The sequence below is a fragment of the Lipomyces japonicus genome (genome assembly GCF_038497905.1).
Source record: "Lipomyces japonicus strain CBS 7319 unplaced genomic scaffold V1514scaffold_60, whole genome shotgun sequence".
In the NCBI taxonomy this organism is placed as follows: Eukaryota; Fungi; Ascomycota; class Lipomycetes; order Lipomycetales; family Lipomycetaceae; genus Lipomyces; species Lipomyces japonicus.
The window spans coordinates 37,520-59,001 of NW_027117872.1; the positions used below are offsets into that span (position 1 = coordinate 37,520).

The 21,482-nt window shown below is 39.3% G+C and overlaps 10 protein-coding genes across 10 annotated transcripts; 5 read left to right on the forward strand and 5 right to left on the reverse strand.

Moving 5' to 3' along the window:
- The first annotated feature begins 400 nt into the window (after positions 1–400).
- On the forward strand, positions 401–2,012 carry V1514DRAFT_311878 (uncharacterized protein). The gene is made up of 2 exons (XM_066925806.1): positions 401–713; positions 794–2,012. Exons 1-2 carry the CDS (start codon positions 546–548, stop codon positions 1,751–1,753), a joined length of 1,128 nt encoding a protein of 375 aa, XP_066781138.1. The 5' UTR covers positions 401–545; the 3' UTR covers positions 1,754–2,012.
- V1514DRAFT_337480 (TIM21-domain-containing protein) lies at positions 1,955–3,215 on the reverse strand. Its single transcript, XM_066928679.1, has 2 exons — positions 2,765–3,215; positions 1,955–2,690 (listed from the first exon to the last, which is right to left on the reverse strand). The coding sequence occupies exons 1-2, from the start codon at positions 3,191–3,193 to the stop codon at positions 2,238–2,240; spliced, it is 882 nt and encodes a 293-aa protein (XP_066781139.1). The 5' UTR covers positions 3,194–3,215; the 3' UTR covers positions 1,955–2,237.
- Positions 3,216–3,358: 143 nt separating this feature from the next.
- V1514DRAFT_298884 (WD40-repeat-containing domain protein) lies at positions 3,359–5,102 on the forward strand. The gene is made up of 2 exons (XM_066925503.1): positions 3,359–3,663; positions 3,739–5,102. The coding sequence occupies exons 1-2, from the start codon at positions 3,471–3,473 to the stop codon at positions 4,932–4,934; spliced, it is 1,389 nt and encodes a 462-aa protein (XP_066781140.1). The 5' UTR covers positions 3,359–3,470; the 3' UTR covers positions 4,935–5,102.
- On the reverse strand, positions 5,030–6,344 carry V1514DRAFT_337484 (mitochondrial 37S ribosomal protein mS42). Its single transcript, XM_066928680.1, has 3 exons — positions 5,966–6,344; positions 5,750–5,874; positions 5,030–5,686 (listed from the first exon to the last, which is right to left on the reverse strand). Exons 1-3 carry the CDS (start codon positions 6,201–6,203, stop codon positions 5,198–5,200), a joined length of 852 nt encoding a protein of 283 aa, XP_066781141.1. The 5' UTR covers positions 6,204–6,344; the 3' UTR covers positions 5,030–5,197.
- Positions 6,345–6,444: 100 nt separating this feature from the next.
- Positions 6,445–7,219, forward strand: V1514DRAFT_369809 (uncharacterized protein). The gene is made up of 3 exons (XM_066929960.1): positions 6,445–6,699; positions 6,762–6,909; positions 6,964–7,219. The coding sequence occupies exons 1-3, from the start codon at positions 6,509–6,511 to the stop codon at positions 7,000–7,002; spliced, it is 378 nt and encodes a 125-aa protein (XP_066781142.1). The 5' UTR covers positions 6,445–6,508; the 3' UTR covers positions 7,003–7,219.
- V1514DRAFT_337491 (kinase-like domain-containing protein) lies at positions 7,064–10,262 on the reverse strand. Its single transcript, XM_066928681.1, has 4 exons — positions 9,915–10,262; positions 9,763–9,859; positions 9,325–9,686; positions 7,064–9,203 (listed from the first exon to the last, which is right to left on the reverse strand). The coding sequence occupies exons 1-4, from the start codon at positions 9,966–9,968 to the stop codon at positions 7,293–7,295; spliced, it is 2,424 nt and encodes an 807-aa protein (XP_066781143.1). The 5' UTR covers positions 9,969–10,262; the 3' UTR covers positions 7,064–7,292.
- Positions 10,263–10,382: 120 nt separating this feature from the next.
- On the reverse strand, positions 10,383–12,125 carry V1514DRAFT_337493 (sodium bile acid symporter family-domain-containing protein). Its single transcript, XM_066928682.1, has one exon. It carries the CDS (start codon positions 11,809–11,811, stop codon positions 10,537–10,539), a length of 1,275 nt encoding a protein of 424 aa, XP_066781144.1. The 5' UTR covers positions 11,812–12,125; the 3' UTR covers positions 10,383–10,536.
- A 532-nt stretch (positions 12,126–12,657) lies between these two features.
- V1514DRAFT_337496 (acyl-CoA N-acyltransferase) lies at positions 12,658–13,669 on the reverse strand. The gene is made up of 3 exons (XM_066928683.1): positions 13,329–13,669; positions 12,965–13,276; positions 12,658–12,882 (listed from the first exon to the last, which is right to left on the reverse strand). The coding sequence occupies exons 1-3, from the start codon at positions 13,395–13,397 to the stop codon at positions 12,745–12,747; spliced, it is 519 nt and encodes a 172-aa protein (XP_066781145.1). The 5' UTR covers positions 13,398–13,669; the 3' UTR covers positions 12,658–12,744.
- Positions 13,670–13,733: 64 nt separating this feature from the next.
- Positions 13,734–15,193, forward strand: V1514DRAFT_337497 (t-SNARE). Its single transcript, XM_066928684.1, has one exon. The coding sequence runs from the start codon at positions 13,896–13,898 to the stop codon at positions 14,811–14,813; it is 918 nt and encodes a 305-aa protein (XP_066781146.1). The 5' UTR covers positions 13,734–13,895; the 3' UTR covers positions 14,814–15,193.
- A 661-nt stretch (positions 15,194–15,854) lies between these two features.
- Positions 15,855–17,166, forward strand: V1514DRAFT_344889 (uncharacterized protein; the record flags this gene model as incomplete). The annotated part of the gene is made up of 2 exons (XM_066929207.1): positions 15,855–16,108; positions 16,197–17,166. The coding sequence occupies 2 exons, from the start codon at positions 15,855–15,857 to the stop codon at positions 17,164–17,166; spliced, it is 1,224 nt and encodes a 407-aa protein (XP_066781147.1).
- Between the last annotated feature and the right edge of the window lie 4,316 nt (positions 17,167–21,482).

Below are 21,482 nucleotides of genomic sequence, written 5' to 3' on the forward strand. Positions count from 1 at the left end.
CGATCTATCAAACAAGCAATCATGTTAGCGCCTTCTTGCCGTGCAGAAGTAACAAACCCAACATACAACCACTACTACTGTCATGAATAGTGCCTTTTCTAGGAGCCATTCACCCACAACTAATGGAAAAATACAAAAACAAAAACAAAAAATTTAAATTGGAAAAAGCACAACGCCAAAAAAAAGCAAAACAATAACAGTTTTCGTCAAAAGTTATGAAAATGCATTCCACCTTGATTCAGTAGAATCGCAACTTGTTTTCTGTTTCTGCGTGAGCTTAACCAGAAATCAAAATAATGTCAATTCATAAGGTGCTCGTACCGCCAGTCATGTGATGTGCCCTAGCCCTTTATTTGCTTTAACCGCTCCGGTTTTGAATTATCAAAACAAACACTGCTGATGCTTCCCATATTTCTTTGTTTTGGCATTTTCTTCCAACTGTGAGAAAAAAACAATCTTGCTCACGTTTTAGTTAATTTAAAGCGTGACGAGAAGAGTTTGAAAGGGAACAACAACTAAACGGAACTGTTCTACGGAAAGCCTGAATGCGTGTCATGACTGTAACTACGTCATCGCTCGTGCACGAGATCCGTCGCGAACAGCTATTGCTCAACTCGCCGACTGCGTCAAGGCTCCCATATGAGTGTTTGGTTGGCATATTCAATTTTCTTCAGCCCGAGCACTTGGCAGCGTGTGCGCAAGTTTGCAGAGCTGTGAGTAACCATGCATAAGATTGGTTCTTGAATGTAAATTCGAACGCGTCCAGCTAATTTCCAAAAAAATGAAAAAATAGTGGCATTCGGCATCGTCGGATTCACGGTTGTGGACGACAATTGACCTGTCGCATCTGCGGTCTTATCAACTGAATGGAAACGCGAAAACTTCATCGTTGCATTTAATGATTCAAAAATTTACTAAGCATTTGTCCATTCGCAACCCGCATTTCCTCACCGGATCCGATATTACCTGCGTGCTGCGAACTTTGGCCGGCGTAACCGGATTTTCAATTGAAGATATTTTGAACAAAAATTTTGTTGCAATTAACAATTTTGATGCGCCACGATTGCCAGCGCTCAAAACATTCAAGCTGGAAAATTATTCACGCGTTAATACACGTGCGCTTGCCTTGTTTTTATCCGTGGCCGGACCAGCACTGTCACACGTATCTTTTCACGGTACTCATATAGATACCACGGTTATTGACTCGCTCACGCACAATCGCGTGCTTTGCAGATCGCTTAAAGAACTTAACCTGGCCTTCACGGGTATCTCAAGTCACGCGGTTTATCTTCTTTCTGATCACATGAGCAATCTGAACAATTTGATGCTGTCCGGGAACTTGGCGGTTGCTGGACATGCTATTGATTACTTGTTGTCATGTTCAGACATGCGTCATAAGTTAGAGCGACTTGATTTGAGATTTATTTGGGGGTTAGAAGCGGTCTGGTTTATAAAGTACTTTACGCATCGTCCCAACGGACTTCACACCTTGGACATTAGAGGTTGCGAACATTTTACCAAGAAAGATCTTGTTGGTATGACCGAAATTTCACCAGCGACTAACGTGCTGAACTCGATCGTGCTAGAGGATGACTCTATTGAAGGATACAGAAAATTTGTCAATCTTTTGGCTGCTAGTTCAGCTACAAATATTCAGCATGGTAAATCAACCACGAGAGTTTGTACCACATCAGCAATTGGTTTGCCGTCAACATCGAATTTATACGCCGCATTTAGTGATTCCACATTTTGAATCAACTTACTTAAAGTAGCTTTTAGTGTGGGCTTTTTTTTTTTTTGGTCAGATTTAAATTAATTTAGGCGGGAAATTTTGTACAATAGGAACGATGCGTGGTCATAAATGATTTGGAGTTGTATTGTGGTTTTATGATTGGTAGGTTCATTCTGAGTGGGATAACATGGAGCAGCACGGTTTTTGTTTTTGTTTTTGTGTATTGTATATTGTGTACTGTATTTTTAGTGAATTTAATTTGATTTATGATTAATTTTGACATTGTGGCTAATCGGCCTACGCTAGGACCTTGGAACACGTGTAGAAAACTTGTCTTTACCATTCAAAGTCTATAAGACCAATGCCTTTAAAACAAAAATGAGTTGAAACAATGTATCAAAAGAAATTAATTATCAAGTTCAAATTTGGATAAATAGTCTGAATGTTTGAAGAAATCATCATATTATTGGTCATGTAGTTCTTGTAAACTTATATTTGCCAAAATTCAACTGCTTGGTTTTGAAACCAAGGGCCATATTTTCACTCCCATAAATTTAATCCCACCACTCTCTTCTGTTCGCTTCTTTAACGTTTGTGGATCTTCAATAATCTTTACGATCTTGTCCCCGACCACGACATGCAAATATTTATACTGAAATGCCGAGTCATCCGGATTTTTGGTCAATTCGGTTAATACCGTACCTTCACCAAGATCGCCTTCAACATAAAATCTCATAAGGATGTGTTCGATCCCTCGCTTGTCGATAACTCGGGTTAGAGCCACCGGCCGGTTGCGTGACCACTTGTTCGAGCTTGATTCGCCGTGAACAGTCATTTTGGCTCCCACGAGAGCTTGCACGTCACGGTTTTTTATGATAATATTGGATGTCTTGTTTTGAATTTGAAGATCTCCAGATGGCGAAATGAGATTAATAAATAAATAATAAATCACCAGGCCCTGTGCAACAGATTAGGAAAAAAAACAAAAATGAAAAATGACTGGTAGAGATAGATCATCGTCAAAAGACTTACAGATAAGCCAAATCCAAAAGCAACAATGCCAGTATAAAACGAATATTCAATCGATTTCTTTATAAGCCTAGCTGCCCTGGCGCCAAGTGGCTCAGCTGGTTTCGTATTGGCTTGCGGTTGTTCAGCCTGAGTGGAGTAAGTCCGCCGACGACAAGCTCGAGCGACCAACAAGGAGTAAGTATTCACATTATTCTGCCTCAAGCGATTCAATATCCGAAAATTACCGGCATTGCCAGAGTGCAAGCATCTGTAAGCAGACCTGGCCAACTGGGCGTGAACGTTGCTGCTTGAATCGCGTGCGGTTGACGACAGCAAGAACTGCGAGCTGCGAGCGGAACCAAATCGAAACGGCATCGATCTTGGCCTCAAAAATGGCAAAAACGACGCTGTTGCAAACTTGGCAGGCAAATCTCGTTGACGACCGGCCATGATCTCTTGTCGTGAGAAAACTTGATTCGGTGGACTTAAAAACTCTGCCCCACGCTTTCGCACTCACACAACTCACAACTCACAACTCACAAACTCACAAAACTCCCAACCATCTGCCAACTCACAAAAAGTTTTCGACATTTGACAAAGTATAATTCCATATAGAGCATATATCCCATACGTTTCCTTCACCCAGAAAGGAGAAAAAAAAAAATAAAATAAAAATAAACCGTTAAATATTTCACGCCTGAGGGGTTATAATTCTTATTTTTGAAAGATGGCAAGTGCTGCCTATTCAAGTTCTGCTACGGCACCTCTTTCTGCAAGCTCGTCCGAGTCAGAAGGCCAGATCAAAATCACTTTGACCACAAGGGATGAGTCCGTCGCGGTTCCTGAAGTTCCTCTTTTAGTACCCTTGTCACTTAAACGTTATGGCTTATCTGAAGTGGTTAATCATTTACTGGCTACCGGTAAGTGTTATTTTAATGAGCAGAAGAATATTTTTTTTACTTGGGTCGTGCTAACAGTCAATAAATCCTTCACAGAAAAGCCAATTCCGTTCGACTTTCTGGTAGATTCCGAACTCCTTCGAGTTTCGTTACAAGAATATATTACTTCCAAGGGCCTGTCATCCGAACAGACTCTGAAACTTGAATATACCAGGTCAATTTTACCTCCGACTTTCCTTGCCTCGTTTAATCACCCTGACTGGGTTTCATCTGTTGACGTTACTCGGGTTGCTCAGACGCTAGGCACGCCTGCTCCTATAGTGTCTGGATGTTACGATGGCATTGTTAGAACATGGAATACATCTGGCCATGTTGTTCACCAATTTTCTGGACACACCGGTCCTGTGAAAACTGTGCGCTGGCTAGATGATCGGAAAATCGTATCGGCTGGCATGGACAGGTCTATTAGATTATGGAGAACGCCTGTTACGAGTGAACTTGCCGACGCAGATGAGGATGCGATCCAGGCAGTTGGATCAGCCAGAGTCTTTACCGGACACAAGAGCACAGTTGATGACATTGCGGTTAATAATGTCACTTCCAGGATCCTGTCAGCTGGCGCGGATAATCTTGTAGGTCTGTGGACGACAAACTACAACGAAGCACCTCCCGCGACTGTTGGATTGTCATCACGGGAAATAGGCAGCGGCAAGAGAAGGAAAAAGGCAGAGTCTCAGCCGTCCAAGGGCCCGCTGGCGCTTATGGAATCTCATACCGGACCCGTTACCGGTGTTATTTTTGACGCAAAAGATGCCACCGTGGGTTACTCTGTATCACTTGATCATACAATCAAAACTTGGGATCTCGTCACGTCCGCGTTAGTTGACACGCGGACAACGTCGTTTTCACTGCTGTCGATCGCGGCCCTGCCTGCCGTTTCGCTGCTGGCCTGTGGCAGCTCAGCACGTCACGTCACATTGCACGACCCTCGTGTTGCTGCAGACTCTGCCACCACAAGCACATTGAATGGTCATACCAACTTTGTCGTGTCGCTAAGTCCCAGTCCCGAGAGTGGATACATGTTTTCGAGTGCCAGTTATGATGGGACAGTTAGGGTATGGGATGTTAGGGCTCAGAAGAGCGTATACGTTATTTCTAGAGAAGCCAAAGGTGCCGAAAAGACCAAAGTTTTCGGCGTAGAGTGGAATAAGGATGTTGGGATTGTCAGTGCGGGAGAAGATAAAAAGGTACAGATTAACAGAGGAACAGGATTAGAACAAGCATCTGAATAAAAAAAAATTTGTACTTTGGTAGTTGTTTTGTATACTATACGTTTAGAAGTGTTATGATTTGTATTTTACGAGTGGATAGATATTAAAAAAAGGATAAAAAGTTATAATATAATTGGTGTAATATCATTTATACAATATATATGTTATATATATTTACATATATCAGAAGAACGCAACAAAACTTCTCCAGATTTTTCTTACTTTCTTTCTTTCTTTCTGTCAACGTCTAAAAAAAGATGCTGGAAAAAGTTGTCATGTATAAATTAAACTTTCTTAAGTTTGGAAACATGAGCCGGCGTCAATCTCTTTTCGACGACAGTCCAATCAATTGACTTCCACCACTTTTCGAAATACTCGGCCTTGCCATCAAATCCGTAATCCAACAGGTAAGCATGCTCCCAAACGTTAATGGCCAAAACGGGAAGCGGCCATTCAGGGCTGTACTTGGGATTCGATCGAAGACTTTCCTGATTAGCTTTCAATCCTTCGATCGAGTTCACTTCAATTGGCGAATTGTAATCAACTGATTGCTGACGGGCAAAATCGTATGGGGTTCCGGCATTGTAAGTCGGCACGATGTAAAGGCCGAGCGATGGTGACTCAATCAGCCATACAAACGCGTTTCCAGAAATTGCCTCAACGACGGCCTTAAAATGATCCTTCAATTCGTTAATGTTGGTGAACGAATCATTAATTCTCTCGATCGTAAGTGCACCCGGACCAGTATATTTCTCGTTATCTCCATTGTTTTTCTGCATTTTTTTTTATGGTCAGTCAAATGATAACAAAAACTAATTTATTAATTTATAACTCACCAAAGATTCGAAAAAGAAGTGGTTGTTGTGGGCCAGTGAGGCAAAGTTGAAAATCGGAACTTGGTTTGCATGTCTGGCAGTTGCTAAGATTGTTTGGAATGCTGTTCGGTTCTCATGAGCAGTATCTAATCAAGTTAGAGGAAAAAAAAATAAACCCCATTTAGTTTAATTAAATTATTAATTATTTAAAATTCTTTCTTCAAATTTGCACAATACCTTGCACCCTTTTGTTTAATTGCTTGACAAGATAGTTCTGATAATCAACCCATGCGAGCTTGAATTGCTTGTCGCTATATAACCCAGAAATTCCGTTTTTTTCCAATTGTGACTCGTTCGTTAAAACAGGCTTTTGGTGGATCCCTCGAGTTTGAAACAAAGGTCTGGCACTGCTGTTGGTGAAAATCGCACGTCGGCCTGAAATTAGTCTGCCAACTATGCTTGATGACCGGGACATGTTTGCAATATTATATACAATTCAAAAGAAAAAATAACTCTGGAGTTAACGATTAATTTTTTTTTTCTGTGACCAAAACGTAACACTGATTAGTCTTTTTTATGCTCCGTTCAAGATTGTCTTCATTCGAGAGCTTTTTTTTTTCCCTTTAAACTCAACTAATTTACGTTCGCGGTTTACGAGATATTGAAAATTACTTTACCCGGCATTTGTGCGTAACGGGCGAATAATCGGGGAAATTGAAATTGTTGAATATCCAACACACCCACAAGATCCGCTTTCCGGATTGAAAAAAAAAAAAAAAAATGTCACAAGCTACAGGTTCGACCGACGAGTCACAAAAGCAGCAGGCAAGGTCAGGTTTGAAGTCCTTGAATAATGCTAGACTGGATCCGGACGAAAGTCCAGAAGCGATCTTGAAACGATTCGAAACCGATCCGTACAAGATGTACCCTGATGATCCGGACGCAAGCAAGCATAACGTCGCAATTTCATCGTAAGAAACTATTGCCATGCATCAATTTAGAGAATACTAATCTAAGGTTTTGAAATTATTAGAAAAGTGCATGGAAAATTTTATGATCCTTGCAAGCTGACTGCTCAAATGTCGTTGAACTGCCTTGACAGATCAAAATATAATAATAAGACGGCCAGGCGCGATTGTAAAGAGTATTTTGATGCATATAAGGAATGCAAAGCAGCTTGGGTAAGTTGTTTGAATGACTCTTTTTCTGTAATTTTGCTAATAAATGACTCTCAGACTGCTGCGCAACGACAACGACGGCTTGACAGCATCTAATTGATTACTCAAAAAAAAAAAAAAAAAAAAAAAAAAAATTACTTTACAAGGGACCGGAGTCGGAGTTTTGTTTAAATTGTTAAGATGTAACACTTTGTAATGATAGAATGTACATAGACAAACGGGATTTGATAATACTTGATAATACTCATTGCAGTAAATGAAAATACTATCTTTAGGTAACCCACTCCGCAAATCCAAAACTCAAGCCTTATAATGTATCACCAATCCCATGGCGGTCATGTAATTTGATCAAACACGCAACACACATATATATACACAAATGAATATTACAGCAGACTGTGACGGCGACTTTCTTCTTCATCATCAGAGAATTCAGCGTCTTCGTCCACAGTTCCAGGCTCGTCAACTTCCTCTATAGGAGGTTCACTGTCATTTGCTAATAACAAACTTTTGCCCTTGCCTCTGGAACGAATGCCATCCACTAGCGGAAGATCATTAACTGCTCTACTATTCGGGCTGCCTTTCCTACCTCTTTCGAACGCAAACGGTATCCGCCGTCGCTTAGAGTATGCCACGAATGGGCTGTTAGGACCCACAAAAGCTGCGTCATCATGATATCCATTTTTTGTCCGGCTTATCTTACTAGTCCGAGAAGATGGAGCAATATTATACCTCAAGTCGGAATTTGAGTTTTCGGCAATAATTGGCCGGTTTCTGGACGTCGTACTAGACCCGCTTATGCTAATACTGTCTTCATCAAAACTACTTCGGCGATTGAATATCTGGCGGCCTCGAGACGTGGTCCATGACCTGTCAAAACGATCAATCTTTGGAGTTGAAGGCAGATATTTAAAACTTGTTCTTGGCGATCTGGTCGAAGTATTGTGTGACGAAACCGACATGTTGCTAGACGTACTCGAAGCTCGCGATAGCGTTGGCCTTGGCTTCGAAGACGACCGCAATGACGAAACAGATGAAGAAGTTGAGTTGCGACCGATCCGAGGCAAGTAAGCCGATCCTGGAGAAGAATGGCGATCTCTCGAAGTCGAATAAATCGAATCCGTACTGTATAATCCTGCGCTTTGATGGGGTATTGCAATTTTTTTGACACCGCGCTGTGGCAGATTATCCTTCAACTCCGCAGTCACGTCATCGCTTTGCAACTCCAGGTTTTCTTCAACACCATTCAATTTAAGTTGGTCAGAAATGATCCTGGTAGCAGACGCATCAGCAGCAGAGTCACCATTGGTCGATGAAATTGCATTGCTTGTCTCACTTTTTTCACCAGTATTATTGCTTTGACCCGAAGCTGCTATGCGCAATTTATTTGACGTACCATTCAGCATAAGAAACGATTTAATTGAAGACCTCTTCGAACCCATGGTTGCCTCATCTGAAGACGTCAAGGCTAATTGTTTATTACGTGACTTAAGAAAGGGCCAACCCTTTAATGATCCAAACACTGATGATAAGCTGACACCATTTTTAGTGGAAGGCTGATTGGCCAAGCCCGTCTTCAAATTTTCTGCCGATTTTCCCTCTGCAGTATTTAAGCGAGTCTTATTTTCGCCGACTTGTTCTTTTGCTAAAGATTTGTGAACCACAGGTTCGCTATGTTTTTTGCTCAGTGAGCTTTCAGCCAGTTTTTTGTACTTTTCTGCTCGTCGTTTCCTTCTCGATTTTTTGGAGTAATATTGTTCTCTCTCGAGGGCTAATACCCACCAACCTGATAGGTTATCACATTTCTGATTAATAACACTCTCTTTCAATGCATCAATATCAATATATGCATGCCTCAATCTATCCAACAAATCGCGTTCTAGTCTGGTAGTGAACGGTACAGGATCGGGAACCATTAATAACGATAATTGCGGTGAGCTATGACCAGCCAAAAATGGGTGCTGCAAAATGTCCACTGCCGACGGCCTTGCTGATGGTCGTTTGGATAACATGGATTTTAGTAGAGACAATGCTTCGTCAGGCAAGTAGGTCGGGTATTCAGGTTCATCGTTTGAAATTCGCATTCTTGTTTGAACTTCATCCTCTTCATCAAAAGGCAATTCGCCGCAAAGTAATGCATACAGAATAATTCCAAGAGACCATACATCAACAGCCTGGCCATGATATTTTTCGCCCTTGACCATCTCTGGTGCGGCATAGCATATGGTTCCGCAAAATGTTTGCAGTAGTCGTTTGGGTTCACATTCTCGAGTAAACCCAAAATCACATAGTTTCGCCTGTTACCGGTTAGACTCGAAAATTAAAAAAAAAATAAAATAAAAAATAAAGATAAAGATAAAGATAAAAGAAAAAGATAAAGATGAAGAAAAAGATAAAAAATAAAAAATAATTCCTTACGCTTTGACGTTTATCCAATAAAATGTTCTCTAACTTTAAGTCTCTATGCACAATATTTTTCATATGAATGTAAGCTACTGCGCCAGAGATCTGACTGAAAATCTGCTGTGCTTGTTCGATTGAGAGCTTTCCTTTATTGATCAAAAATGTGTACAACTCGTCCCCGGGACAATATTCCAACGCCAACCATACTAAACTTTCAGTTACGATAACTTCATATAATCGTGCAACATGTGGATGAAGAAGATTTCTGTAATGATGAATCTCCCTGGCAAGATTGAGGTCTGATTTTTGTGCTGATTTGAGAACAACTTTTGTACCCGTGAGTTTATGCGTTGCTAAAAATACCTTGCCAAAGCTGCCTAATAAACATTATCACGCAAGTAAGCAAAAACATTACCAAAAAAAAAAAAGAAATTAAGAGATGATCAAGTTTACCTTTTCCAATAAGCCTCGAAACAGAATAATTTCCAACATTCTTAAGTTCTCCACCTGTAGAAAACTCTTCCAAAATTTGATTATAAGATTCTACCAACTAATTGACATTGTCAGCTTGAAATGGTACTAACGACTTCGATCATGCTTCTTACTTTTGCCTTTGCATTCTGAATATCCGCTTTGTTTCCATTATGAGACATGATCATAGAAATAGATTCAAGCCAGTCCAGCAAGAATTGCAAATTTAAAAAAAAAAAAAAAAAAAAATTAAAACAGATCAAGACACAATATCTGTTCTGAATAATGGGCACAATTATTCTTTGCCAATCTCGCTCAAAACCGAATGAGATTTGATTCCGCCCAAAAATACTTTATATTCCCCAATTTTGAAATTACGGCGTGCTTAGACCATTGAAAATTAAAATCTGTGCTTGTTCAATCATCAAATCCCTTCTCCGTGCAAAAAAACGTCAATACTTTTGAGATCGATTTACGTAGATACTCAGGCCAAATGTATTTCGTGAACTGGAATGAACCTTACATAATTCGTTACGTTCAACGGTACCACTTTGCCCTAACCTGCAAAAATTACTGACTTGAAAACGTTAAATTACGTAAATCACAATTTGTCCAGTAACTAGTACGTTGGTTTACTTAGTGGTGCAATGTCGAGTATGCTGCATGCGTACAATAAATACAATTGTACCGCATAACTATCAGAGATTTAACGATTTTAACAAATCGATGATTATCTATTTTTTATGAATGTAAGCGCTATGTACTACTGCTACCAATTTTTCCCCATTGAATCTTGTCTTTGAAGTGCTGTAATATGTACACAAATGACAGCAGGACCGGAACTTCAAGTAAAGGCCCGACAGTTGCGGCCAAAGCTTGTGTGCTGGACAGGCCGTAAAACGACACAATGACAGCGATTGCGAGTTCAAAATTATTGGACGCAGCCGTGAATGCTTGGGCAGAGCAAATCTTGTATGAATACCCTAAATTATGGCAAAGCCACAGTGTTCCAAAAAACAGAAGAATAAAATACGTGAACATGGGGACCATGACACGCAACACAGAGGTTAACTGCAAAATTACACTATGACCCTGAGATGCAAATAATATCAAGATCGTGAAAAGCAAGCCCAAGGTTGAGAAAGGTTCCAAAAATCCAATGAACGTGGTGTCGTACGTCAGCGCGGTCATAACACGGCTGCCACGCAGGTTTATCCGAGTGATTACTGCGACCAAGAGCGGGACGCCCAGAAACACGGTCACTGACTTTGCCACGACTGTGTATGAGATTTGCAAATGATCGGGTGATTGGCCAATAACGTTTATATAAATCATGGCCATGGGTGCAAACAGGATCATTTGCAGGAGTGAGTTTACCGCGGTTAAGATGGCGCCGTAATCCGCGTCTCCTTCCGACAATTCAATCCAGATCATGACCATGGCTATGCATCTGGCGACGCCGACCATGATTAATCCTTCCCTAAGTTCAGGCCTATCGGGCAAGAATATCCATGCCAGGCCGACCATGACGAGGGGCGCCACTATCCAGTTGATTGCTAATGAAATTGCTACCTGTGTCCAAAGAGCTTTTACCGTTAACAGCTTGTGTAAAGATTCAAACTGGACCTTGCACATTATCGGATACATCATGATAAGAAGACCGGCAGCAATTGGTATCGAAACTCCAGCAATTCCGCCTTTTTCCAATTCGACACCGAGATGTGGATAGTAAAACCCAACAGAAATACCAATCACCATAGACAAAAAAATCCATAAAGCTAAATATCGATCCAAAATCCCAAGTTGCTCAACAGGCGCTTGTGATGTTTTGTTTGTCTCTGTTAGACTTAACCCCGAATGGGCAATTTCGGATGCAGCCGTGGTTGACGTATTTGACCGGGCAAGTAGCGGTGCTGAATCTGCATCGTGTTCTGAACTCTCTCTTGGTGAATCTGTAATTTTCCCTCTTTCAAGATCGGTTTCATAATCAGAAAAAACTGAAAGTGTTTCAGCTGAGTTGTCGGCGGCCATTTAACCAAGTTACCGTTGCAACAGTCGTTCAACTCAACCAAAGTTTTGTGAGTATTGAAGTCTCCAGAAATTACCATAAAAGGTGAAAAATTACAACGTGTAGAGTCTGGTATTTTTGGTCAAAAATTTATACATGTGGCGTATTGGGCTTTTTTAGACTGTGCTAAAGGGTCATATTATATACGGAGTTTATCTACGTCCTCTCCCTGATAAAAAAAGGATGCGACATCACATATTGTGTCACAACAATAAAACTAGAATTACTATATTCTTGTTAATACGTATATAACTATTATAAATTTTGGAATCTGAAGTTGAACGCTGGCGACGTAAGGCTTACACATTTGATTTGTCCCTTATCAGCAATGCCGGGTTCAGCCCGCAGGCGATCGTTTAAGATTGAAGATAACAGTCCGTCCTGGCACGTGACTTGTACGCTTCCTAAATTAGAGCTCTCGCAGGTAATTTAGCTTGATCTTACAACGCTCATTAATACTAATCACTACTTTATAAAAAGAAATATAAATGATGATTATTGTTTAGAATAATATAAATAATGAAAAATATGCAGTTTTGACTTTTGAATTGAAGCGCTTAGCGAAGCGGTCAAAAGTAAAAATTGGGCATCCAGGGGCACAGAAAACTTGACTTATTTAGTGGACAATCAATCAAATCCTTATAAGGACATATTTTTTCCATTGTTGTTTTATTTTGTTTTTGGCACGTTTTGAAAAATTGTCATTTAAGCACATAAAATTAATGGAAAAAAAAATTGAAAATTCTCTCGGAATGTTCGACCATAGTTTAATCGTACGTTTTAATCACGCTCTCAGAGTTTCATGTGAGTTCACAAATATTAAGTAATATATATAGTTATATAAATTTTATAGCAAAAACAAATATCATTCGAAAAATTTTAACCAATTTAGTTAATTAGAAACCAATGAATGGAGCCTTTTCTGCCAGCTTGGTGAGCCGATCACCGTCTATTCGCATCGTGTCCCATTCGTCTAACGGCACTGCACCAAGAGATTTATAAAATTCAATTGAAGGCGTATTCCACTTTAAAACCTATTAAAAAAAAATAAGCAAAAAAAAAAAAAGAAAAACGAAAAATATTATAACACAATCTATGTAAATGATGTATACTGACCGACCACTCCAACCTCTTGCCGTCGATTTGCTTCAACTCGCCCGCCAACGCATATAGCAACAAAGTCCCAAAATTTTTGCGCCTGTATTTCGGTTGCACGTACAAATCTTCAAGGTATATGCCAGGTCTGCCATTCCAAGTCGAGTAATTGTAAAAATACAGCGCAAATCCGGTCGGCGTCCCGTCGTCGTCTTGAGCGATCAGTACCTTGGCGTACTGGGTTGAACCGAAAAGGGTCTCTGCCAACAAATCCTCTGTTGCTAGAACCTTGTCCGGCTCATTTTCGTACTCTGCAAGTTCTCTAATAAATCCCTAAATGCTTGACCTTTAGTTAAAACCTAACCATGGTAACTTCAAGCTATACCAGAATGTGGGGTATATCGGCAGCCGTGGCGCGACGAATAGGTGATTTTGCGACCTCGAAAGCGCTCATTTTTTTTACAAAAATAGAAAAATACCAACAAATAAAAATATAATCCAATGCTAAATATCTGAGTAGAATTTTCCAGTTTTTAAGTTCACGAAGATGAGTTGATCTCTTTTGTAAACGTTGGTCTATACATTTGATTTGAGCGCGCGAAGTGGGTGAATCCAGGAAACAGCTGGAAAATCGACTTACACATATGCCTATTGATCGACAAATTTAAAGTACATTTATTACTATATGCAAAACCAGATTTTTGACGACATGTTTAATTGTTTGCTCTTCATGGCATTATCAATTGAATCTCCTTTTACCGGCGTGTCATACTTTATTGCGCAATATTTACTTGCGGATATGCCATATTATGTTTTAAGTTTGTGAATTTATTTCTTATCTGCCTAAAGCGGCAATCCAATCAACGGCCGATTTGGGACAACTTCCAATAAATAACATTTCTGACACAAAATCTCGTCTTCTGTGTTTCGTGAACAGGTTTCCAAAAACATAATGTCATTTTTGTCATCCAAGCCTCAAGGTGGCTATGGAGGTGGTGGGGGTGGTGGATATTCAGATTCGCCTGAATTTGACCAGCTCGCGAACCGGCTTTCAAATCAGTTGTTTACGCTGACGTCGAACATCTCGACCTTGCACCGGCTACTGGCCGTGGTGGGCACGAAAAAGGATTCACATGACGTGAGAGAACGAGTGACCAAGCTTACGGATGATACTCGTGAATTATGCAAGACGATTGGTGACGAAGTCAAGCTCTTGCAAGCATGGACCGACGTGACGCCATCGCAGCGGTTCACGCAGCAGAAAGTATCACGCGAGTTCGCTTCATTACTAGCAGATTTTCAATCCGTGCAACGGCAGTCAGTTGAAAAGCAACGACAGTTTGTGATTGCTGCCAAGTCACACCTACCAGGATCCAGTCAATTACTTTCGCCTGGTGTGGAAGGTCCAGAATTTGGTTTTCAACAGCAACAGCAACAGCAACAGCAACAGCAACAGCAGCAGCTACTTATTCAAGAACAAGTGCAACAGCCATGGCAACAACAACAGCAGCGACAGCAGCAAGTTTCGTCACAACGGCAAGAAACATTGGATATTGTTGCTCAAGAGGAAATAGATTTTCAAAATTCATTAATTGCGGAACGGGAATTGGAAATCCAGGGTATTGAGCAAGGTATTACCGAACTGAACGAGATTTTTCGAGATTTGGGAACCATGGTCACTGAGCAAGGTGTTATGATTGATAACATTGAGTCCAATATCACGAACGTGGCCGTGTCCACGCAGAATGCATCCACTGAATTAACAAAAGCTTCCAGATATCAAAAGAGTACCAGAAACAAGTCATGTTGCTTGCTTCTTATCTTGGCAGTTATTTTGACTGTCATTTTGCTTGCCATTTTCTTAACTTGATTATCTCTTTGAAGCGGTGTTTGTATGCAATTTTTTTTTTCAAGAAAATGACTCACTTAGCGGTTGTCGGCATTCTTTTAATCAATTCTTCTTTTGATTCTTTTTTTGTTTTTTTTTTGGTCTTCTTTGTATGCTGAGTAAGCCAGTGGTTTTAGAAGTTGGGCCATATACATATATTCATACATATGTTCATAGTTGGTCATGGGCGTTGGATGCATGTATTAGTGAATAGAACATAAATTATTAATATGGTCAGTTTGGATCAGTCGTTCGCTATATTTGGTGCAAAATGTGACTAGTAGAAAGTATCCTATGATAATAATAATGAAGTTGGCCTCTAAATGCCTGGGAAATAAACTTTTTGTTCAACTACACGTGTGGTATTGTGTAATGTATCAGTTCTTATTCTATAATTTACTATCTGGCATTCACGTTGAATCAATCACATTATATGATTCTACAATGGATTCTTCAGCACTGGAATAAATCCCAATGGAACTAAATCCCGTAAAAAAAAAAAAAAAACGATGAACGATTTTAATCAATCCATGCTATAATATTTTAAAAACCTCGGCAGACTATTGTGACATACAGTTAGTTTATAAGCCTGTACCTTATCAGGATACTGTTCTATAGGTTCTATAGAGAGACTTTAAAACCAGAAAAAACTCTAGAGTATAATAATCACAAGGTCAAGGCAAAACAAAAGAAACCTAAATAAATTTCTTTATCCGTTTATAATGACTATATGTATTACTATGATATATACCGTCTTTTTTTTTTCAGGCTCAAAGCAAAGCTTTCATTTGTCATTGAACAATGCATTAAAAAACAAAGTTTCATTACGTGGTGCATCATGTGACCTTGACAATTAATCAATTGTATTAGCTAACCACCACATTCACGCTTATTCAGCCATTTCATTGTTGCCCGCTATGATCCACTTACTAGTTATATACATCTCAACACACCTTTGTTTTTCTTTGTCTTTTAGACCAAATAATACCTTAGTCCATTTTAATTACAGAAAACAAAAAAATAATGCTCATCATTAGTCGATTCAAGAACTGCTTTAAAATTCCATCCAAGATCGTCCGAACGTTTGCGTCGCAAACCGATGATGGACTATTGAAAACGCCGTTATATGATCTTCATTTGTCTCATGGCGCTACGATGGTGCCATATGCGGGTTACAGTATGCCTATGATTTATGCGGAACAGTCACATATTGAATCGCATAATTGGGTGCGACAAAGTGTCGGCATTTTTGACGTTTCTCATATGTGCCAGCACGTGTGCGTGATACCAAATACCTTTATTTTTTTTGTATTTATTTATTTTTTCAATTGGTTAAAATTAACAGATTGAATTTGATATATATAGATTTTCTGGAAAATATGCAACCAAATTTTTAGAACAGATCACACCATCAGATTTAATCGAACTGGAACCGTCTAGTTGGAAGTTAAGCGCGTTAATGCTTCGCACAGGCGGCATTCTTGATGACACCATCATAGCAAAGTTAGGTCAGGATAAGTATTACATAGTTACAAATGCTGCGTGCAAGGACAAGGATCTTGCGTTTTTGCGGTCCTCATTAGAATCATTGCCTGGTAGTGTGGATCATGAAGTTCTTGCAGGCTGGGGCCTGATTTCCGTGCAAGGCCCCAAGGCAGCAACCTCATTGGCGAAGCTGACTGATGAAAACTTGTCGGATTTAAAATTTGGAAGAACTGCATTTGTTAATTTTGGTGGAAACTCATATTTTGTTTCGCGAAGCGGATATACCGGTGAGGACGGGTTCGAAATCTCGCTGCCGCCGGCCCACGCATTGTCTTTTACCGAGCAACTGTTGAACCGCGTGCCGGACACGCGGCTTATTGGATTGGCGGCCCGAAACTCGTTAAGATTGGAAGCTGGGCTGTGCTTGTACGGCAATGATATTGATGAGACTACGACGCCCGTGGATGCGTCATTGCGGTTCATCCTAGGGAAGCGGCGCTTGGCGGAAGGTGGATTTAACGGGTTTGATACCGTAAGCAAACATCTCGAGGCTACAGCTACCGACCAGAGGCCACATCGGGTCGGGTTTAAGTTGATTTCCGGCCCGCCAGCACGGGAAGGCGCGAAAGTTTTTGCTGAAGATGGCAGGACCGAGATTGGCAGGATCACGTCTGGCTGCCCGTCGCCTACGCTTGGTTACAACATTGCGATGGGATACGTGTCGGCAATTAATAATTCGGACAAGAAGAAGTTGAGTCCGGGTGATAACGTGTTGATCGAGATTAGGGGCGTTAAGAGGCCGGCAAAGATCACCAAGATGCCGTTTGTCAAGCCAAAATATTATCGTTAACCATTTCACAATGCATAACATTTAAATAACTTCATAATCTATAAATGATCTACGCATATATTTTGATTTGTTGGTAAAAATAGTATTAATATCAGCAACTATTCTTACAGCAACGCAAGTTGACTAGCTTATATGAATTTCCGCTGTTTTCTCATCCATGACGTTAATCACTGTTGATATCGTTGTTCCGATGCCCAAGTTCATTGCAAATACTTGCGAGCAAATCACTTTTTCTGCCGCTCTACCCGAGAACTATTGTTTGCTGATTCGAATTATTGGAGATATAACTTGCACGTCAGAATGACAAATATTTACGTACTAATATGTATGGTAATTCACTTGTGCTACATAAGTATTAATTGCTCGCTTCATTGTTTTGTGTTCTTTATGTATTTCGGCAACAATATTAATGAGCCAATAATAATTCAATGCTTCGTCCGAGTCCATTACTATGATGCGACTTGATTAAATACGAAGCACAATATCAATCTATATGCAAAGCTTTTTTTGTTTTTCACAGCTGAGCTGATAAAATCTAATTTCTTTATCGTATTTGTAGTACTTGTGTGATAATTGTCTGTCATTAATTGCAAATCATTTCAAAAAGGGTCTGCGTGCAAATAGAATAGATATTGAATATAAGCTTCGTCCAATTTTTGTAATTCTATTAAAATCTGGCTAAATCCTGAAGCCATTTCTGGTGTAACAATTGCTACACTCTGATAAAAAACTTTCATGTAGCCGGGAACGCACAAACGCTATATTAACTTTAGCAGATATATGGGCAACGGTTATATAACATGATGACTACACGATGTTAATGTTTAGATTTATATAATACATGTATATTTCGTTTTTTAAATAAAAACAAAAACAGTGATAGATATCTTTTTGTTTTCTTTTTAACCGGGGAAATGCATTTGCGCACGTATTCCTTGGGTTGCTAATACCAAGGCGTGTGGAACTCACACGTTCCACGCGCAATATCCACTAAAGACCCGTTGCAAAAAATAAAGACCCGTTGCAACCGGCACAAGATTGATTGTTTGTGTTCAAATCATGTCAAGAAAAAAAAATTGTTTTAATTTGGTGACTGAAAATTTTGAGTATGGGTATCTTAATGTTGGCGGAACTGGAGCAAATTCTGGTACCCCTTGTTGAAACATCTAAACTTCACTCATTTGTTTTGAAAACTAAAATCTGAACAGCATTAATAGGGTATCATATAATCAACTTGTGGTAAATTGATCTAATCTAAGCTAAATCCGTGATTCTGTTTCTGAACTTGCCGGATCTGGTTGAGCAATACATCTGAAGAGTTTGAGATTCTGACATGCCGAATGTGCGCAACTAATCGTTCTAAAATCTGACAGTGTATCTTAAGCCAAAGTTATTAAGAAAGAACAAAGGAAAGAAGTAGGCGGGGGATGGCGGGGCTTTATCCATCATGCACGGCCATGTTTAAATTGGCGGGTCGTAAACAAAAAAAAACCAAACGCGGTTGCTGTGGAAATTAATTTGCAGTAACGAACAGATAGATAGTCGAAACCACCAGCAGGTCGCATTTCATCAACAATATTCACTGTAAAATGGCACAAATTTATGCAAGTATAGAAGATTAAGAGCGACTTCACATAATGAAATCTACATCTTCATGAAATCTTCATCTTTAGAGCTCAGTCATATAGACATTACGTGTCTCAACTTCTGCTCGTAATGTATTCCACTATAAAATTTTTATTTCAAACACAAAGCAGAAACCTGGCCCAAGTAATTGTTGAATATTAAAACTAAATTTTTCGTTAAAAACAAAACCATAAATAAAACTAAAATAAAAACAAAATGATACAGTTATCAGTTAAATCATAGCTTTACAAAAAATAAATAAAACCTCATCCCAATATTAACAAATAACCTTCACATGTTGTCTTCACGATCAAAGTATGTTATTGGGTAGGATATATCTTCAACTTATTCTTATTTCATTCTTTTCAAATCTCTTCCAATCTCATCAGTCGTGCCAATTTCATAATCACAGCCACTTAATATGGCCTATAGTCGTCTATTACAGAAAACATATGTTCTCTAAATTGCGCGGGTATTGTAGCACTTTATAATACGCGCATCCCCCAATCAAAACAATAAAATTACACACTTGGCATTTGTCTCACAACCTCGCCATAAGCCTTAACGTCATTTTTTTTTCTTCAATATTTATAGAGGAGAAGAATACTTGATGTACACCTTAGCAAGTTTTACGTCGCTGAGGTAGTGTGGGACTCGATCACGCGTGTACGCCGAACAACATCACATTGGCATACAGTGAACGTGAGCATACCCACTAAGACTCCTCTTTACAAAAGGGTATTGAAATAAATTTTGGTTTATGAGGATTAATATTGCAGGAATATTTGGAGAAAACATAAGGATACCAAGGTTATTTGCAGTAAAATCAGGTGTGTTCTAGCTGATGCAAAAAAGAATATGTACAGATGAAACAGAAGGAATTAGAATCTATCAGTATATTTAGAAAAACAAAGCATAGCGTATGAAGGTATGCAAGACAAATAACAGAACAAAATTGGAATTGATATTGGTATCAAAGGTAACAACTGAACATGAATGAGGATGTGAACTAGGTATTATCAGCAAATAAGAATCAGAACAGCGCCAAAAAACCCAAAATGGGATTGGACAAGGAAATATCAGAAGTGTCAAACAAAAAGAGAACGTAACAGTAGAATTCGAATAAGATCGGGCAAATCCCAGAATAGAGCAGAATCAGAACAGAATCAGAATAGCATCGAAAAAATAAAATTGGAATAGCATAGACCGGAACAATAGATAATAGAAGGGAGCAGAATCAGAATTAAAATGGTACTAAAATGGTATTAAAGCGTTATTTTAACAATATTCGGTATTAGATTGGTATTAGATTGGTATTAGATCGGTATTAGGTCGGTATTGGTACAGTATTAAAACAGTATAAGCTGTATTATATTGGTATTAGATTGGTATTAGATTGGTATTAGATTGGTATTAGATTGGTATTAGATTGGTATTAGATTGGTATCAGATCGATATTAGGTCGGTATTGGTCGGTATTGGTCGGTATTGGTACATTATTCAAAACAGTATAAGCTGTACTATATTGGTATTAGATTGATATTGGATCGGTATTGGATTGATATTGGGACCAGAGAAGCGGAAAACATATGGACTGGAAGCAGAATAACTTATGTAAAACTACAGCGGAGAACAGAATAACACAGAATAAGAGGTAACAAGAAATAACAAGAAAGAAACAATAGTAGTATGGAGCAGGATAATAGATATTTAAAAAGAGCAGAGTAGCGGGTATGGAACCAGACTCAGAACGGGATGAAAATAGAGTTGGAATAAGTTAAGAACAGAACAGAACAGAACAGAACAGAATACAGAGAAGGAGATAACCTGGTCATATCAGAAAAAACAGGTGAATCAGAATTAAAATTGGAATCAGAGTAAAATAATGGTAGAATAAAGAAGAGCGGTAGGGTAGACCATATAGAGCAGAATCAGATAGTAGAGACAGAACAGTCAAGTTTAGGACAGTATGGAGCAGAACCCGGTATGCAGAATAACGCAGAACAAAACTAAGCTGAGTAGGATATAATCAGAAAAAGACATAACAGAGGGGAATGCAATTAAAATTGGAATCAGAACGGAATCAGAACGGAACCAGAATTAGAATCATATCAGATCAAGGAAAGCACTTAGAACAGCAGAATTGGAGGAAATCAGAATCTCAGACCAGAATCGAAAGAGATATAATGAGTCGATATGCGAAGGAAAAGATATGCTGAATGTGCTGTTACATCACCAGCGTACTGGATGCGTTTGAAGACTGAATAATTTCCGGCTTTGTTTTTATTACTATTTGACAAATAGAGTAAACAAAGCCGGATATGCGCCATAATGAGATTTAAACGCAAGCTGAGATCTGACAGGACGCAAGATTGCAAGAAGAATAATTACTAGATGCCGTTTTTGAAATTCAAACTATGATTAAACATCGGTGACCTGTCAGAGATATTTTTTGAGAGTTGCAGAGACTAGGTAGAGTATTTGACTAGGTGCGACCCTACAGCTTTGCATCAAAACAAAAAGAACTTGGTCATTCAGCGTTAGCGTTAATGCTAAATAACCATGCGTCAGGAGAAGAAATATCTTATAAAGTAACAATATATCTTGCTTTTATTTTTCGAAAAGGTTTTGAAAAAAGCAAAATGGGCGTAGGAAATATTTCAGGGAAGGTTGTAGGTGAGAAATGGTTT

Bases quoted from the DNA above. Each gene is read 5' to 3' on its own strand.
- V1514DRAFT_311878 (XM_066925806.1), top strand. From the start codon at position 546: ATGCGTGTCATGACTGTAACTACGTCATCGCTCGTGCACGAGATCCGT. The intron at 714-793 runs GTGAGTAACCAT...ATGAAAAAATAG, and splicing joins GTGCGCAAGTTTGCAGAGCT to TGGCATTCGGCATCGTCGGA.
- V1514DRAFT_337491 (XM_066928681.1), bottom strand. From the start codon at position 9,968: ATGATCATGTCTCATAATGGAAACAAAGCGGATATTCAGAATGCAAAG. The intron at 9,860-9,914 runs GTAAGAAGCATG...AATGTCAATTAG, and splicing joins TTCAGAATGCAAAGGCAAAA to TTGGTAGAATCTTATAATCA. The intron at 9,687-9,762 runs GTAAACTTGATC...AATGTTTATTAG, and splicing joins TTCGAGGCTTATTGGAAAAG to GCAGCTTTGGCAAGGTATTT.
- V1514DRAFT_337496 (XM_066928683.1), bottom strand. From the start codon at position 13,397: ATGAGCGCTTTCGAGGTCGCAAAATCACCTATTCGTCGCGCCACGGCT. The intron at 13,277-13,328 runs GTATAGCTTGAA...TCAAGCATTTAG, and splicing joins CCGATATACCCCACATTCTG to GGATTTATTAGAGAACTTGC. The intron at 12,883-12,964 runs GTCAGTATACAT...TTTTTTTAATAG, and splicing joins GCAAGAGGTTGGAGTGGTCG to GTTTTAAAGTGGAATACGCC.
- V1514DRAFT_337493 (XM_066928682.1), bottom strand. From the start codon at position 11,811: ATGGCCGCCGACAACTCAGCTGAAACACTTTCAGTTTTTTCTGATTAT.
- V1514DRAFT_337484 (XM_066928680.1), bottom strand. From the start codon at position 6,203: ATGTCCCGGTCATCAAGCATAGTTGGCAGACTAATTTCAGGCCGACGT. The intron at 5,875-5,965 runs GTATTGTGCAAA...TAACTTGATTAG, and splicing joins ATTAAACAAAAGGGTGCAAG to ATACTGCTCATGAGAACCGA. The intron at 5,687-5,749 runs GTGAGTTATAAA...AAAAAAATGCAG, and splicing joins ACTTCTTTTTCGAATCTTTG to AAAAACAATGGAGATAACGA.
- V1514DRAFT_369809 (XM_066929960.1), top strand. From the start codon at position 6,509: ATGTCACAAGCTACAGGTTCGACCGACGAGTCACAAAAGCAGCAGGCA. The intron at 6,700-6,761 runs GTAAGAAACTAT...TGAAATTATTAG, and splicing joins CATAACGTCGCAATTTCATC to AAAAGTGCATGGAAAATTTT. The intron at 6,910-6,963 runs GTAAGTTGTTTG...AATGACTCTCAG, and splicing joins AGGAATGCAAAGCAGCTTGG to ACTGCTGCGCAACGACAACG.
- V1514DRAFT_298884 (XM_066925503.1), top strand. From the start codon at position 3,471: ATGGCAAGTGCTGCCTATTCAAGTTCTGCTACGGCACCTCTTTCTGCA. The intron at 3,664-3,738 runs GTAAGTGTTATT...AATCCTTCACAG, and splicing joins TAATCATTTACTGGCTACCG to AAAAGCCAATTCCGTTCGAC.
- V1514DRAFT_337497 (XM_066928684.1), top strand. From the start codon at position 13,896: ATGTCATTTTTGTCATCCAAGCCTCAAGGTGGCTATGGAGGTGGTGGG.
- V1514DRAFT_337480 (XM_066928679.1), bottom strand. From the start codon at position 3,193: ATGGCCGGTCGTCAACGAGATTTGCCTGCCAAGTTTGCAACAGCGTCG. The intron at 2,691-2,764 runs GTAAGTCTTTTG...TCTGTTGCACAG, and splicing joins CTTTTGGATTTGGCTTATCT to GGCCTGGTGATTTATTATTT.